Source organism: Taeniopygia guttata, chromosome 35 (assembly GCF_048771995.1).
Source record: "Taeniopygia guttata chromosome 35, bTaeGut7.mat, whole genome shotgun sequence".
Classification (NCBI taxonomy): domain Eukaryota; kingdom Metazoa; phylum Chordata; class Aves; order Passeriformes; family Estrildidae; genus Taeniopygia; species Taeniopygia guttata.
The window spans coordinates 3848839-3864424 of record NC_133060.1 but is presented as its reverse complement, the minus strand read 5'-3'; the positions used below and the strand labels follow the sequence as shown (position 1 = coordinate 3864424).

Sequence of the window (15586 nt, the reverse complement as noted above, 5' to 3'; positions counted from 1 at the left end):
AGATGAGTAACATCTGTTTGCCACAGCTACAAAGCCTTTAGGCCTCTGGGATTTCTCCCAGCCAGTAAGGTGCAGCAGGTCAAGCTTTGGTTGGCATTCATTGAAATTGGTTTTGCAAGGTGTGTGCACTTGGTCGAAGAATCATGCAAGGCTTCTGGCCCATGCAGTCATGTCCTCAATGGACAACTTGAGTAATGAAATAGAACTCAGGTCCAAATTGCATCCTTAAAGTTTTCAAAACAATTGAGTAGAATTGACCAAATTCAGAAGCACTTGAGGAATCTCTGAAATGCCACGGCCACAGCCCTTAATTCAATCACTTAGGCCAAGGCTGACTCGTGGCTTTCCAGTACTTTAAGATGTCAATGAAGACGCAGCTCTTTCCACTTTTTTTCCCCCCAAAAAAGCCAGTAGCACCAGCATGCTTTAGGACCCTGTGGTGCTGGGTGAGCCAGGGACCTGGCCCAGGGGCCGGGCCAAGCATCCCAAACCCAGCCAGGGGGGCCAAGCATCCCAAACCCAGCCCCTTTGCCGAGCCAAGATCCAGTCAGCTTGGTCCCTCCCACCAGCTTTTCATTGGTATCGCTTGGTATCAATCAATTCAAATGGAAATAAACCCAAAACCATTTTATTGGATGCTGGGGTGGGACGGGGGGACTGAGGAGCGGGGAAGAGAAAAGGATAGAAAAGGGTAAGGATAAAAAGGAATGTGGAAGAACGCACTGTTGAGTCACAAGGGTCAGAGTAGAGCCCTGTACAGAACTGAGCCTGGATTTGAACAGTTTATGCTTAAAGGCCCAATAGCACTTAACTTAAACTTAACAGCACTTAACTGAAACTTAATCAGTAACTTCACATAGAATTTATTACACCACAACAGGAACACACCCACAGGCCCCACTGACTTACAAATCTTACGTACTTCCTACTCCAGGAGAGCAGCATTCCCAGGACATTTCCTATGGCATATTCAGTGTCACACACACATGGACAGGAGGAGTCTGTACGAGGTCCCTGTGGGAAATTCCCGTGGAATCCAGTGGAATTCTCCCTTCAGATGCCTTTTCATCTTCCCACCAGGTGCAGGGTGGGACCTTGAGGAGCGGGTGGGCTCAGCCCAGGACCCATCATCAGACGGGGATGCCCCGAGTGCAGCAAATGGGAGAGATCCCAGCTTGCAGAGGCCCCAGCACAGGGAGGTCACTGTCACAGGTACTGCAGCCCAGGAGAGTTCCAAGGGTATAACGTGGAGTTGGTGGTCAGAGACACACTTCAGAGTTACAAGTGGCAATAGAGAGAGCTTTATTGTTTGAACCCAGCTTTATACAGGGGATTTGAAACGCCTCTGTCTAAACTGCTCCTTCATCTGATCTTAACACCTCCCAGTTCTCTGACCAGTGAGATGTCTCCAGCTTAGGGTAGAATGTGACTGGGTGAAATTGCCCAGTAGAAGCCAGCTTGTACTGTAACACAAGGGTCTCCCACTCAGGGCTGCTGTTTATAGGGCCCAAGAGATGGGTTTTAATCACATTTTCCATCCTGGTCCCAGTTCAGGCCAGTGACTCTCTGGGAAAGGTTGAGAACTAAAATATGATCCCATCTGGGATATTATTCAGGAAAAAAAAAAAAAAAAGTTTCCAAGGCTGTTAGTTAATAAGCAGGAGCTTTTTGGACAGTACGAGTTCCTGGAGCTGATACTGTTTGTGGTAAGCCCCAGAGGAGCTGAGCCCTGGGTCTGATCATCAAGGCTAAGGCCTAAAGAACATTTCTCAGATCATGCTTTGGCTTGGGGAAAGGTGGACGGGCTCTTCCTTGAGTACGTCCACTGATGCTTCATGAAATCCGAGCTGCTCTGAAACCTCTTTGCTCATTTCCCACGCTTGTAGGGCCATTCCCTTTGTGCTGGTGCTGGTTGGTAGTGAAGGTGGAGGGAGGTGTCCCTGCCATAGAGTCTGAGCTTGTTTTGGATGTTCCTGTCCACAGACCTCACCTGCTCAGGGTCATTCAGGAGGTGACACTCAGCCTTTTCCATCCACTGGAACACCCCTCTATGGGCAGAGAGGCAGATCAGTGGCAACTCAATCCCCAGCAACCCCCCGCACCCCACAGCAGGTTGGGAGCTTCATAGGCCACCCCTGCCCCCTTTTTCACACCCCACTCTGCCACATGGCCACCACAGCACTGGCTGCTGGGTGGAGGGAATCCCCCAGTGGATGGAGGGTTGGGAAACCCCTAGAGTGGATCTACCCCCTCAGAGTCCCCGGGAACCACTCTGGGGATTAAGTGATGAGGAACACGAAGGGACCCCCATAAGAACACGTTTGCTCTGACCCACCACCTCTTATACCACCTCTCCCACCCCTGTCCCATTGTCCTCCACAACCCCAGATCCCCTCTGGTCAGTTTGGGGGTGGCCTACCCTCTCTCTTGCTCCTTTTAGGGATCCCTCCTGTATTTCCCCCCTCTTCTGCTGTTTTCCCATCATGTCCAGCTCCCATCATGTCCAGCTGACCTGAGAGCCCCTGGCCCACAGACAAAGGAGGACGAAGAGGATGAGCAAGAGGAGGAAGAGCAGGGAGAGGAGGCATCATGTGCATCCACCATTTGCTGCAACTGCAGCCCCTTGCCCCAGGAGGATTGGCTCCTCACATCCCTCAGGTGACCAGGGAGAGGGAGCTTGCCTCAAATATCTTGGGCAGTCCCCAAGAGCGTTATTTTTGGACGTCCCTGGGGCTGCTGCTGGCAATTGCCCAGCGCTGGACAGGGGTGTGGAACACTGGTTTTGGGGAATCCCCGGGAGAGCTGAATGTAGGAAAGCCTGGGACCCCTGGACTGGGGAAAATGGAAATAGGCAATACTGGAACTGTGGGAGCCCTGGCAGACTGGAGGTGGGGGTAACATGGATAGGGGAGAGCCCCAGGTACCCCAGAACTTGGAATGGGGGGCCAGGAGGGGAGGGAGCCCAACAGTGCAGAGGGACATGGAGCTCACTGAAGTGTAAGCTGGAAAAAGGGGGAGTCTGAAGAGGACCAGTTCCTGGGACTGCTAGCAGGCTTGAGACAGGGAATCCCTAATACACGTGGGACATTCAGCAGCACAGTCAGGGGCAGCCCTGAGAACCTCAAAACTGAGAGACCAGAGATGGGTTTTGGGCTGAATCTCAGTGTTTTGAAAATCTTTATGGACACAAGATACCTGGTGACTTCTAGAGATAAACTTGGGCACAAGGAACCTCAAACTCAACATGTTCACACCTTGTTTATCCTCCCAAAAAAGGATTTCTTACTCCAAAACTTGGCCAGATGGAGGAGGAGGCTGCAAGACAGAGGAATGTAGGAACGCAGCCAGCTGGGATGAATAGTGGTTCAGCCTCAGTGGCATATACAGGAGGCATCAACCTGAGACCATGGGAAACAGGATACTGAAAGAGAGATATCTGGTCAGGTCATGGCAAGAAGAGTGTGGTCATAAGAATTAGTATGTTGATGGTATGTTGTAGGAATATAAAAAGGTAAAAGACTTTAGAAAGTGCAAAAAGGCCCCAGAAAGTAGACATAAAGCTAAGAAAGGCTGGGAAATTTCTAAACCTTCTCATGGGAAGCTAGGAAGTTAAGAACCAAGTGAATACATTTATATTTATCATACGGAACAAGAAAGAACAAGAACTTATTGATAGTTCAGGATGTGAAAAGTCCTAGATATATGCTTTCCAAAGATAGAAAAAGTTTCAATCTTAAATAATTTATTACTGTGTATTGTTTGAGATTCATAGCAGTCCTTTTGTTAATGTTAAACCCACGTGGGTCCTTTTCTTATTGGTTAGAGTATAATGACTTTACACTTTTTCTTTTACGCTATTGGTTCAAAGAATAAGTAGAAAAAGGCTTTGCATAAGCTGCCATCTTATCTCTGATCTGGATTTGCATGGATGTTGTTGTTTCTCTGTGTCTCTTGCTTTTTGCTTGTATGATACAGACAGACAATAAATCCTAAGTCAGTCAGGGTCCCATCTCGTTTGTGAGACACGGACCGATCCGGCAGAGTATGTTAATAGAACTATTCTATATTAGGTCATGTTTCTGGTTCTGGTTCTCAGGTGGTTCGGAACCTGTCACATGTAAGGTAATGTTCCAAGTTTGTGTTCCTGATTGGACCCGGCTCTCAGAATACCCCTATATATTGTTATGTTTGTCACGCCCCCCTGTCATTTGATCTTGCCCCTCAGATTGTGCAGTTTCTGTGTTTGTTATTTTGCTATTTTGCTGTTCTCTATTTTTCAGGCAAGTCCATTGTTCCCATTCCTCTATTTTGCCACATTCCCCCCAGATGGAGTGGACTCGGGGTTGCAGCAAGCCAGACTGCGATAGAGGAAGATGCCCCAGGACACGCAGGCAGGTCAGGAGAAAGTCACTGCTCCTTTTCCCCTGCTCTAACTTTTCGCTGAAAATTGCCCTGGGCTGCAGGACAACCCCTGCTGACACTGTTCTGCCAGGGATGGATTTGGGAATCTCCTTCCCTTTCCCTCTGCCATGGAGGAAAACCCCATCCTCTCCTTGTCCTTCCTCCCCCAGGCAATGAGCTGCAGACAGAGACCAGGGAGAAAAATCCCCACAGCAGAACCTCGTGGAAGAGGCGGTTTTGAGTGGCTCCACAGCGCAGGAGTCCAAAGGGGAGGAAAAGCCCCAGAGATGCCACATGAGGAGCGCCTGCAAACCCAGCCCAGGGTACTTTGAGGAGGAAAGACCTGTGCCAGGAAGGTGGCCAGAACTTTGGCCAGAGCTCTGACCTGGGGGTCCAGCAGCACATTCACACCAAAGAGAAACCCTACAAGTGCTTCTTGGAATGTAGGAAGAGCTTCAGCAACAGTTCAGACCTCCTCATTCACCAGTGGGTGCACATGGGAAATGGCCTTATGAGTGTGAGGAATGTGGGAAGAGCTTCACTCAGAGCTCCATCCTGATCTGCCATCAGAAGATCCACACAGTGAAACTGCCCTATAGGTGTTTGGAATGTGGGAAGAGCTTCAGTGACCCCTTCCACCTCATCTGCCACCAGAAGGTCCATACTGGGGAATGGCCCTGTGAGTGTCCCAAGTGTGGGAAGAGCTTCAACTAGAGCTCCCACCTTATCACCCAGAGTGGTGCCTTGACCTCACACCAGTGGTCCCACTTGTAAGGGAAGCCCTGCAAGTGCCCTGACTGCAGGAAGAGCTTTGTCCAACTGTAACACTCATCAGAGGACAAATATTGGATGATCCACAGTGACCCCCATTGGGCAGAGAATCAGTGGTCCACAACAGAAAAAGATATGTTGACCAATATTCCCAGTGAACCACATAGGGCAAAGACCTGCTAACCCACGTTCCAAGTGATCCACATTGGAAGACATCTGGCTAGTGGTCTCCACACCCTCCTTGTTCCCCACAGGCATCTTGATGAACACAGGGGAAGGAACATCCATTAGAATGCAGACCAACATTGGAAATTCATTGGGAAGAGCAGTTTTGTTGACTTTAGACCCCAAAAAATCTCACCAGCGACCACCACTCATTTCTTCAGGAAGCATCAAGCAAAACCGGATGATCTTTGAGGTCTTTTGCAACTACGAGGTCTTTTTAATTCCATTATTATAATTCTCTACGGCCCACAGGTGTCTTCCACAGACAAGTGGTGATGGATTGGTGCAAAGACCTAACTATTCAAATCAAAGAGCTCTTCCTACCCAAACAACACAGCATCAGAGATACTCCCATGACATCGACATGTAAATCCTTCTATTTGGGCCTTTGTTTTCTTTTGAGACATTTTCATCTCTTACAAACAGATGACATTTGGGTTAAAATAAAGTAATTAAACAAAGATCTCCAAACCCCAACTCTTTCAGTTTGATTTCAATGAGAATTTGGGATTTAGGGGGATATTCAGGAGGATTTGGGGATATTTGTGGAGATTTAGGAGAGTTTTCCTCAAAAAGAGGGCAGCTCATGCCAGGTGATTGGGGTCATGATCTTGTAGTTGTGCCATTAGTATGTGTCCCTGTACTGCAGTACCTGAGCCCATCTCTTCTCCAGTAATTCCAGCTGGGTGTTCCAGTATTGAGCCTGGGTGTTCCCATATGGAGTGTCCCCAAAAAGTGCCCAAATCACTGCTGAAGTGTTGGAGCTGCTTTAGGTTATGGATGTTCTTGTCCATGAACCTCACTCACTCAGGGCCGTTCAGGAGGTAACACTGGACTTTTCCCATCCACAGGAACACCATTGTGTGGCCAAGGAGGCAAGCTGGAGGAGGCACCCCCCTACCCCCACCACCTTACAGCAGGTTGGAAGCTCAGGGGGCCACTCTGGACCTCCCTTTCCAGCGCCCACTCTGCCACACAGCCACTCCAGCACAGCTGCTGTGTGAGGGGAAGCCCCCATTTGCTCTCCAGGGATGGAAAGGGAGATTGGGGCCCCTCCCCGTGTGGACTGCAGGAATTGAGATAAGGACCAGGAGGGATTGCTCCCCAAACACTGTCACAGGCAAAACAGAGTCACCCCGGGGAAAGGACCTCAATTTATTACCAACCAAAACAGAGCAGGATAATGAGAAGGAGAAGAAAACTTAAAAACTCCTTCCCCCAGCCTTCCCCCTTTCCCAGGCTCTCCCTCCTCCCTCCAGCAGCACGGGGAGATGGGAATGGGTGTCATGGTCAGTTCATAGCACCTTGTTCCTGCTGCTGCCCAGGAAGAGAAGCTGGAACTCCTTCCTCTGCCCCAGGGTGGGTCCCCACAGGGCCTCAGGTCCTTCCAGCAAAGCTGCTCCAGTGTGGGCTCCTCTGCCTAGGGATCCACAAAGCCCTGCATGGAGGCGACTGGGCCTGCACGGGCTTTCCACGGGCTCACATCCTTTCCAGGCATCCCCCTGTTCCAGTGTGGGCTCCTGCAGGGGCTGCAGGAGAATCCCAGCTCCGGCACTTGGAGCACTCCTGCCCCTCCTGCACTGCCCTGCATGTCTGCACTGCAGAGCTGCTCCTTTCACGTGTTCCTACTCTGCACCAGAACTTTTTCTTTCTTGAATCCATTATCCTTGAGGTGTCACTGCGATCTCTGATGGGCTTGGTGTTGGCAACTTGTGGGTCCATTCAGGAGCTGGTGCTGGCTTTGCTGGACACAGGGAAATTTCTGACAGCTTCTCAGAAAAGCCACCCCTGTAGCCCTCTACTTCCAAAACCTGGCCACACAAACCCAGGACACAGGCCACCTGTGTCATGGAACACCAGGTCTTGGCCCAGTGAGGGTCACTGTGAATCATCCAGTGTGGGTCCTCTGATGGGTGATGAAGTTGGAGCAGCAGACAAAGCTCTTCCCAAAGTCGGGGCATCTGCAGCGTGTCCACAAGGAGCCTCTGTGAGTGACCTGGACTCCCAGAGCCCAGGGCAGGCTTGCTTAACCTGCTGACAAACAAGGCCAGAGATGGGTCTTTGTGTGGCTCTCTAAACGTCATTTATTGTGATGAAGAGGGTCCAGAGACAGAGACAAAATGGGGCTGAGAACACAAGGTTTCACATGGGGGGAAAAGAGGTGGATATGAGGGTCAAGGGCCAGTGGGAACTGAGTAAAGTGACACAGAGGAGGGGCAGCCAAGCGGGGAAACAATGAGATAACAGAGGTGGGGCACTGCAGTAAACTGGGATCAATAGGGGACAAGAGAGGGGAGAACGTTCTAGGGGGAGTACCTATAAGGAAAGAACAGCAGTTGAACTGGGTGATACCAATAAAAGCTGGTGCATTAACATGAGCCTGCAAATGCCCATGAGTGAGAGTGGCAAGGGCTGGTCCTGGACAGTCAGGACGGACGGAGATGAGAAATCTCTGAAGTCAGGTCTTAGGATGACGCTGTTGAGGCAGGACAGGAATGAAGAGACTGAGTCAGAAGGTTGAGAGAGTGAAACTCTGATTTATTTCAAAATGCATCGCTCTTTATGCAGAGCTTCATCCAGGCCAAATGCATTGGTCCTGAAGTGAAAACAACCACACCATTGGTTCAGAGTGCATGACACACAGTGATAGAACTTTATAGCTATAAACAACGTGAACAACAAGGAGATACAACTCTTATTTACATTCTTTTCCAACAGGTTCCCAGGCTTCTGCCTGGTTAGAAACTCTCCATTTCCCTCTTTGACTGAATCTGAGACCGACATGAGGATGTACAGTGTATTGTGGGGTCCTGCCAGCCGCAGCTCGAAGCAGGCCCCAAGGAGTGGGGGTAGGGCAAGACAGCGAGAGAGATTTCCAAGAGAGGGTCCAAGAGGGCAGAGAGAAGGGGAGGGAGAGAGTGCAGGAGAAGGGGCAGGAGAAGGGGCTCTGGTCTCCTGGGTACACCTTATCAAGGAGGCTTGAGAGTGGGTGCGGAGTACTACTTTGGACCAATGGGATTACAGATAGATGATACTTCAGGTGAGGGTTACAGGTGGGGGATAAACTATTCATTTTTGAGGGATGAGACAGAACACTTTATCTAACCCTTGGATCTGTCTGTGGGTCAAAAAAGGAAGTTACATTCTACCAGCTACACCACTGTCCACCAGTGCTTAGACACCAAGGTCCAAAATCTCAAAGCTCGTTCTCATCTCAGTTTCACTTACAGTCTCTATATTTTCCAAATCCTTTGCTAAGCAATTATATTCATAAGGCTTTCCCATTTAATCTTCTCCAACAAGTGAGACCATTTTATTCAAAGAGGTGTCTTTCTTTGATCCTGGTGATTACAGCTCAGTGGTAGGCCCTCGAGCCTCCACAGCAGGGCTTCCTTTACAAGTGGGACTGTTGGTGTCGGGCCAAGCCAGAGCTGGAGGAGAAGCTCTTCCCACACTCGGGACATTCATAGGGCTTCTCCCCAGTGTGGATGCGTCGGTGCAGGGTCAGGTGGAAGTTGCGTTTGAAGCCCTTCCTGCAGTCGGGGCAGCGGAAGGGCCTCTCATCCGTGTGAATCCGTTGATGCAGAAGGAGATGGGAGCTGGTCCGAAACCTCTTTGCACACTCAGGACACTCGTAGGGCCGTTCTCCACTGTGGATCTTCTGGTGCTGGATCAAGTCAGAGCTGATGCTGAAGCTCTTCCCACACTCCCCACACTCAAAGGGCCGTTCCCTGGAGTGCAGGCGCTGGTGGGTGAGGAGGTTGGAGCGGTCACTGAAGCTTTTCCCACACTCCTTGCACTTGTAGGGCCGTTCCCCCGTGTGAATTACCTGATGGCGGATCAGACAAGAGCTCCGGCTAAAGCTCTTCCCACATTCCAAGCACTCATAGGGGCGTTCCCCTGTGTGGATCATCTGGTGGCGGAGGAGGTGGAAGCTCCGGCTGAAGCTCTTCCCACATTCCAAACATTTGTGGGACTTCTCCCCATTGTGAGGCTTCTTCACCAGCTCCGAGTTCCAGCTGAAGCTCTGGCCACCTTCCTGGCACAGGGGGTCTCTTTCCTCCTTGAAGCACTCTGGGCTGGGTTTGCACCCCCTCCTCGTGCGGGATCTCTGGGGCTTCTCTTCCCCATGGGATTCCTGTGCTGTGGAAGTGCTCAAAACGGCCTCTTCTGCAATGTTCTGCCAGGAGGATTGCTCCTCCTTGATCGCTGCCTCCAGCTCATTGCCTGGGGGAGGAAGGACAAGGAGAGGATGGGATTTGCCTCCGTGCCACAGGGAAGGGCAAGGAGATCCCCCCAGAGCGTCCCCGGCAGGAGGGCACCGGCAGCGGGGCTGTCCTGCAGCCGGGGCGTGCTGGGCTGGGAGGTGGAGCAGGAGAGAGGGGGAAAGGGGCACTGACTTCCTCCTCACCTGCCTGGGGGTCCTGGGGTATCTTCCTCTTCCTCACAGCCTCCTCCTCCATTCAGCCAAGCTTTAGGAATGACAAACCCTGGGTTTGGGGGAAAGCAACGTGTGAGTGTGCTGAACTGGAGGTTCCTCCTGCCCAAGTCCATTTCTAGAAATCACCAGGAATCTTGTGTCCATGAGAACCTCCAAAACACCATGAAGCAGAATAAAAACCTTTCCAAAATATTAAGATTCAGCAAAGGAGCCCTCCAAGATTCCCCCCTCGCTAGTCTCTCCCTTTTAAGGTCCTGGAGGTCTTCCCTCTCCTGGGTCCCGCTGAGGCTTGCTGGAAGTTTCAGAGATCCTAGGGGTCCCTTCTCCTCTCAGTCTCTGTTTCGACTGCTGGGGGTCCCAGGGTTCCCACTCTTCAGGCTCGCCTAACCCCAGAATGCCGGGGACGTCTCCCCTCCCAGTCCCCCGTTTCAGGTCGAGGGGATCCTGCCCTCCCCGTTAACTCTGTGCTTCCTCCTTTCCAGTCCGCCGGGGGTATTCCAACCCGGCATCGCCTCTCTCTGCTCTCCCACGCCAGGGGCAGCCAGAACTGATGTCCCTTAACCCCGCCGGGCGATCTCCGTGCGGCGTGCGGGATCCCGCATCCTCCCCGCAGTATCCTGGGCTCTGCCCACAGGCACGGCCGTGATCCCCCCCGGAAAAAACACCTCCCGGGGACGCCCAAGAGATCTGGGGCAAGTTCTCCCTCCCGGTCACCTGTGGGATGCGGCGGGGCAGGTGCTCCACGGGCCGGGAGGGCTGCGGACACAGGGCGCGGTGGACACGCGAATTTCCTCTTCTTCCTCTTCCTCTTCCTTCTACGTTTCTTCTCCTTTGGGAAGACCGGGCAGCGGCAGGAGCTGGCCTCCCGTGCGAGAGATAAACCCAAGGCAGGAACACGAATGAAGGCCGCTCGCCCTCCTCGCCTTCCTGCTTCTCCTCCTTTTCCTGCTTCTCCTCCTTTTCCGGCGCCTCCTCTTCCTCTGCCCGCTGCCCTCAGCTCCCCGCGGTCCGGCCCACCCGCCCGGCCGGGGACGGAGCAGAGCAGCGGCGGGACCCCGAACGGAGCGGGGGGACCCCGAACGGAGCGGGGGGACCCGAACGGAGCGGGGGAACCCCCGAACGGAGCGGGGGGAACCCGAACGGAGCGGGGGGACCCCCAAACGGAGCGGGGGGACCCCGAACGGAGCGGGGGGACCCCGAACGGAGCGGGGGAACCCGAACGGAGCGGGAGGGTCAGCCCGAGCCGAGATGGGGTCTGGGGGGACGGTGCGGAAGGAGTGGCAGAGGGAAGGTGGCACAGCGGGTGAGCGCTTCCCAAAGGGGGTCCCTTCGTGTCTCCCTTACGCATTCCCTGGAGCGCTTCCCGGCAGCTCTGGGAAGGCGGATCCTCGCTGGAGGGCTCCTGAGGGGCTCCCCCCAGCCAGCAGCCGGAGCTGCAGTGGCCGTGGGCAGAGGGGAGTGGGAAGGGGGGTCCGGCATGGCCCCCTGAGCTGCCAGCTGGCTGTGGGGTGCTGGAAGTAGCTGCGATGGGGGGCATGCCATGACCTGTGTCCCTGCCCACAGAGGGGGTTCCAGCAGACGGGAAAGGCCAAGTTGCTGAAACAAAAGATTTTCCAGAGATCACTTGAACTAACAAAATGAATGTATCAAAAATAAATGTATAAAAAAAGAATGTATCAAAAATGAATATATCAAAAATGAACGTATCATGTTTGTAGAATCATGTGTTGAATTTTAAGAAACCTCTGCACAGAAAGGCATAGGAAAGAAAAACAAAGATCTCTAAAGCTTCTTGCAAAAAGACAAATACCGGAAAGGACCAAGAATGCCAAGACTTCAGACAAGGAAGCCCCTCTGTCTCCAACATGTCAAGGATGATGAACTTATCCAGATAGGAGAGCAAAGGACCAAAAGCGCAAGCGCACAGGAGAAGAGTTCAAAAGTTCAATGCAGAGGAAGAGGATGATCTGAAGCTCAAAGACCACCAGGGACCCCCATAAAAGCCCCCACAAAAAACTACGCATGCCCAGAAGGGCGTGGACCTATTTCGCATGAGAAGCGAAGACAGGCGGGGCCAGGGGTTGAATATGCATAGAAAAGTTGTGTAATGTATTGCATATGGAACACCCTTGTGAATAAAGTCGGGGGGCAGACTTCAGCTCGGGACACAAGATTTCGGAGTTATCTCACTTGTGCCGGGCGCTCCCATACATACCCACTTCATAACTACCTCGAGTTGTGGAGTCTATTTATTTATTCCGCATATCGCTTCATTGCCACCTCCAGAATGGCATTCCGCAGTGGAGTTGGACAGGAACAGCTGGCGCACTCCGTTGGGAAGCCGCTCTGCATCATCCTCTGGTGATTCTCGTCTACCTCTCACCCAGCTCCAGGCTCTGGAAATTCTCTTCTTCTGTCTGCATTCATCACTCACCAGCACCGGCACACGGGGAATAGCCTTACAAGTGTGAAGAATGTGGGAAGAGGGTTCAGAGCATCTCAGATCTCATGAAAAATCAGTGGACACTCTCGGGAAAATATCTTCCCATCCCCCCCCTCCTTTCAGGCTACACCATGATCTGATAAATACTTGTTTAGGCCTCAGCCTTGACAAACAGCCCTTGGCTCAACTCCTCTTGAGTTTATCACCAACATCGTCTGTTCTAGGAACTGGTGCTGTACAACAAGCTCCAACAGCCTTGGAAACTTTTTTTTTTTTTTTCCCCGAATAACATCCCAAATGGGATCATATTTTAGTTTCAACCTTTCCCAGAAAGTCACCAACCTGAGCTGCTGCTAGGATGGAAAACGTCTGTAACTAAAGCCCATCCCATCCCTATGAACAGCAGCCCTGAGTGAGACCCTTGGGCTCCTGGGCCGCAGCAGCTGCGACAGCAGCCGGGAACTCTCCCTTTTGCTGCCTGTGGGGCTGTTGGTGTTGGGTCAAGGCAGAGCTGCAGATGATTTATTAAAAAAATATGGATATTGATCTCCGATATCCAACCATGATGGACAAAAACTCTAACAGTTTAAAGTTAGAAAGAGTGTGTTTATTCGATGTCAGGTAGTGTGCAGGATACCTCCCAAATACACACCGCCCCTTCCAAGTGATTACAGAGTTCTTTTATCCATACACGTATTGAATACCCAAAATATTCATCATTTTGGTACATCCCATTCCTTGCTTCATATGCTAATAATTTCAAAAGCTATTTAGCATGCATAGTTTGTTCCTTGAAATGGGTTAGTGGTCCCTTTCATGGGGAGGGGTCCCAAAATGAGGAAGTCAATGAAGTCTTCCTTGTTCTGACCTTTCTACCTTTTCAATGCAAATATGACAAATGAACTCTTGGTAGAACTCCCATTCCTTGTCTTCAATTGATTTCAGAACAGAGGAGGCCCACAATTGTCTTATGTTCCTAAAAGCTATTTGTCACTGTATTCTTCATTATAAACCCAGCTAACTAAACATTGTGTTGACAAGCAATCAATTATTAGTTAACTACTAACTCCTAACTTCATCAAGGCCTACTCATTTATTTTAATTAACTCTAGTAAGGCTTATCTCTCACTAAAATCTTAGCTCCTCTAAAATCTTTAAATTCCTTAAAATTTATGTTTCACAGGAGGAGCTCCTTCCACACTTGGGGCGCTCTTAGAGCCTCCTTCTGGTGTGGATGTTCTGGTGGCAGATCAGGTTGGAACAGTCACTGAACCTCTTTCCACATTTCCTGCACATGTGGGGCTATTCCCCAGTGTGGATGCTCTGGTGGCAGACCAGGCAGGTGCTTCACCTGAAGTTCTTCCTGCATTCCAAGCACATGTAGGGCCGTTCCCTAGCATGGACCTCTGGCAGTAGATCAGATGGAAGCGGAGGCTGAAGCTCTTTCTGCATGCTAAGCACAGGTAGGGCTGTTGCCTAATGTGGATCTTCTGGTGGCACATCAGGCTAAAGCTCTGGATAAAGCTCTTCGCACATTCCAAACACTTTTAGGGCCATTTCCCCATGTGCACCCACTGGTGGATGAGGAAGTTGGAGCTGTTGCTGAAGCTCTTCCCACATTCCAAGAAGCACTTGTGGGATTTCTCCCCATCATGAAGCTGCTGGTCAACCACCAAGCCAGAGCTCAGCTGCCTTCCCAGCACAGGGTAGGTCTTTCCTCCTCAGAGCAGCATGGGCTGGGTTTGCAGGCCCTCCTGGTGGGGGATCTCCATGGCTTTTCCTCCCTTTTGACTTCATGTGCCATGGAGCCTCTAAAAACAGCCATTTTCATAAGGTTCTGCTGTGGGGATTTGTTCTCCCTGGTCTCCATCCACAGCTCAGTGCTGAGGGGAGGAAGAAACAAGCAGAAGGAAGAAGGAAGAAAAAGGACAAGGAGAGAGAAGAAGGAAGAAGACGAGGAAGGAGATTTGCCTCTGTGAAAAATGCATATTTTATGATTGGCTTTTTGCAAATATTAAATTGAATACTATATGTATGATGTTATTTTGATTAAAGGTGCTATATTAACATTTTAATAGTACGGTAAATGTAGTTTTGTAGTTAAAATGAAGCTTTAATAGTTAAAATAGAGATTGAGAGGCATCTGTGTAGCAGTTGACTGTGGGCAGTTTTCCTTATCTCCTGGTAATGGGCCCATCAGTATCTCTCCCATGACTCAGAGATAATTCCCTCCAGAGCCATTTCTGTTTAACAGATGATCAAGGACTCACCCCTGACTCAGAATGACATCAGCCCACGGTGAGATGCTCCGCTCAGGGGCGAGGAGCTAAGCATGCCCACCTAGATCTATCCTGGGATTTCTAGACAGAGCAGCAGCCTTCCCACAGGTTTCCTAGAGGACACAGCTGGGTTTTCCACTGGGCCGACTACACCAGTTCTACAGGACCACTGCACAAACAGAAACCACATCTGCCACTCCAGGAGGACTGCAGCCACTCCAATTTGGACTGCTACCAACACGCTGGCCAAAAGAGTGTCAGGTTGTATTCTGACTTTGTCAGTGGTCTTCCTTTTGTATCATTGCATGTATTTTGTCTCTTTTCCCTTTTTCCAATAAATTGTAACTCTGACTTGTAGTCTCTCACTGGTTTTAAAGCAGAACAAAACTATGTATGTGTTTTTTTTTTTTTTTTGTAAGGAATGAGATATTAACGTTGAGATAACAGTCACAGAACACCTCAATATTCCAGAGAAGAGGAATTTATGACTCTTTTATCAGAAGAAGCTAATTTCTTCAGGCCTTGCTCAGACTGAAAGATGCCGTGGGGATTAAAATAAATAGTTGACATATAGCAGACAGAGGTTCTTGTTTTAAATAGAATGTATGCATAACCATGAAGTATGTGTGAATATGCAACAGTGTATGGTTTTTAAGGGTTATTCCTTTGTTCACAAGGTATGCTTTTCGTGACTTAGTGTCCAAGAGCATTCGGACATCCATAAATCTTTGCTTTTTATTGTCTTGTAATTGTCCTAACTCTAAATTTTATTACTCTAAATTGTATTACTATTTTTTTATTATTAAACTTACAAAATTTTAAGAAACCAAGTGATTGGCGTTTTTCACTCCTCCATGCCAGAAAAAGGAAGGAGAAGGAAGGAGATCCCCTCAGTCTGTGCCCAGCAGGATGGCATTGGCAGTGGGGCTGTCCTGCAGCCTGGGGCCATGCTGGGCTGGGAGATGGGGCAGGAGAGAGGGGGAAAGGGGGAGCGACTTCCTCCTTATGTGCCTGGGTGTCCCGGAG

General features: G+C 50.4%; 1 protein-coding gene, 1 long non-coding RNA gene and 1 pseudogene across 3 annotated transcripts; 1 reads left to right on the top strand and 2 right to left on the bottom strand.

Annotated features, from left to right (window-relative positions):
- The window catches only part of LOC140681371 (class II histocompatibility antigen, B-L beta chain-like), a 51631-nt pseudogene extending 45374 nt beyond the window's left edge, over positions 1–6257 (bottom strand).
- Positions 6258–7914: 1657 nt separating this feature from the next.
- On the bottom strand, positions 7915–10805 carry LOC140681393 (uncharacterized). Its single transcript, XM_072921181.1, has 3 exons — positions 10553–10805; positions 9809–9887; positions 7915–9624 (listed from the first exon to the last, which is right to left on the bottom strand). Exons 2-3 carry the CDS (start codon positions 9858–9860, stop codon positions 8792–8794), a joined length of 885 nt encoding a protein of 294 aa, XP_072777282.1. The 5' UTR covers positions 9861–9887; positions 10553–10805; the 3' UTR covers positions 7915–8791.
- A 322-nt stretch (positions 10806–11127) lies between these two features.
- On the top strand, positions 11128–15386 carry LOC116807443 (uncharacterized). Of its 2 annotated transcripts, none has more exons than XR_012052568.1 (3): positions 11128–13744; positions 13833–13987; positions 14116–15386. It is a non-coding gene; the product is annotated as an uncharacterized lncRNA (long non-coding RNA). The 2 variants fall into 2 exon arrangements; XR_012052567.1 differs by having other exon boundaries at positions 12769–13744; positions 14158–15386.
- The last annotated feature ends 200 nt before the right edge of the window (positions 15387–15586 follow it).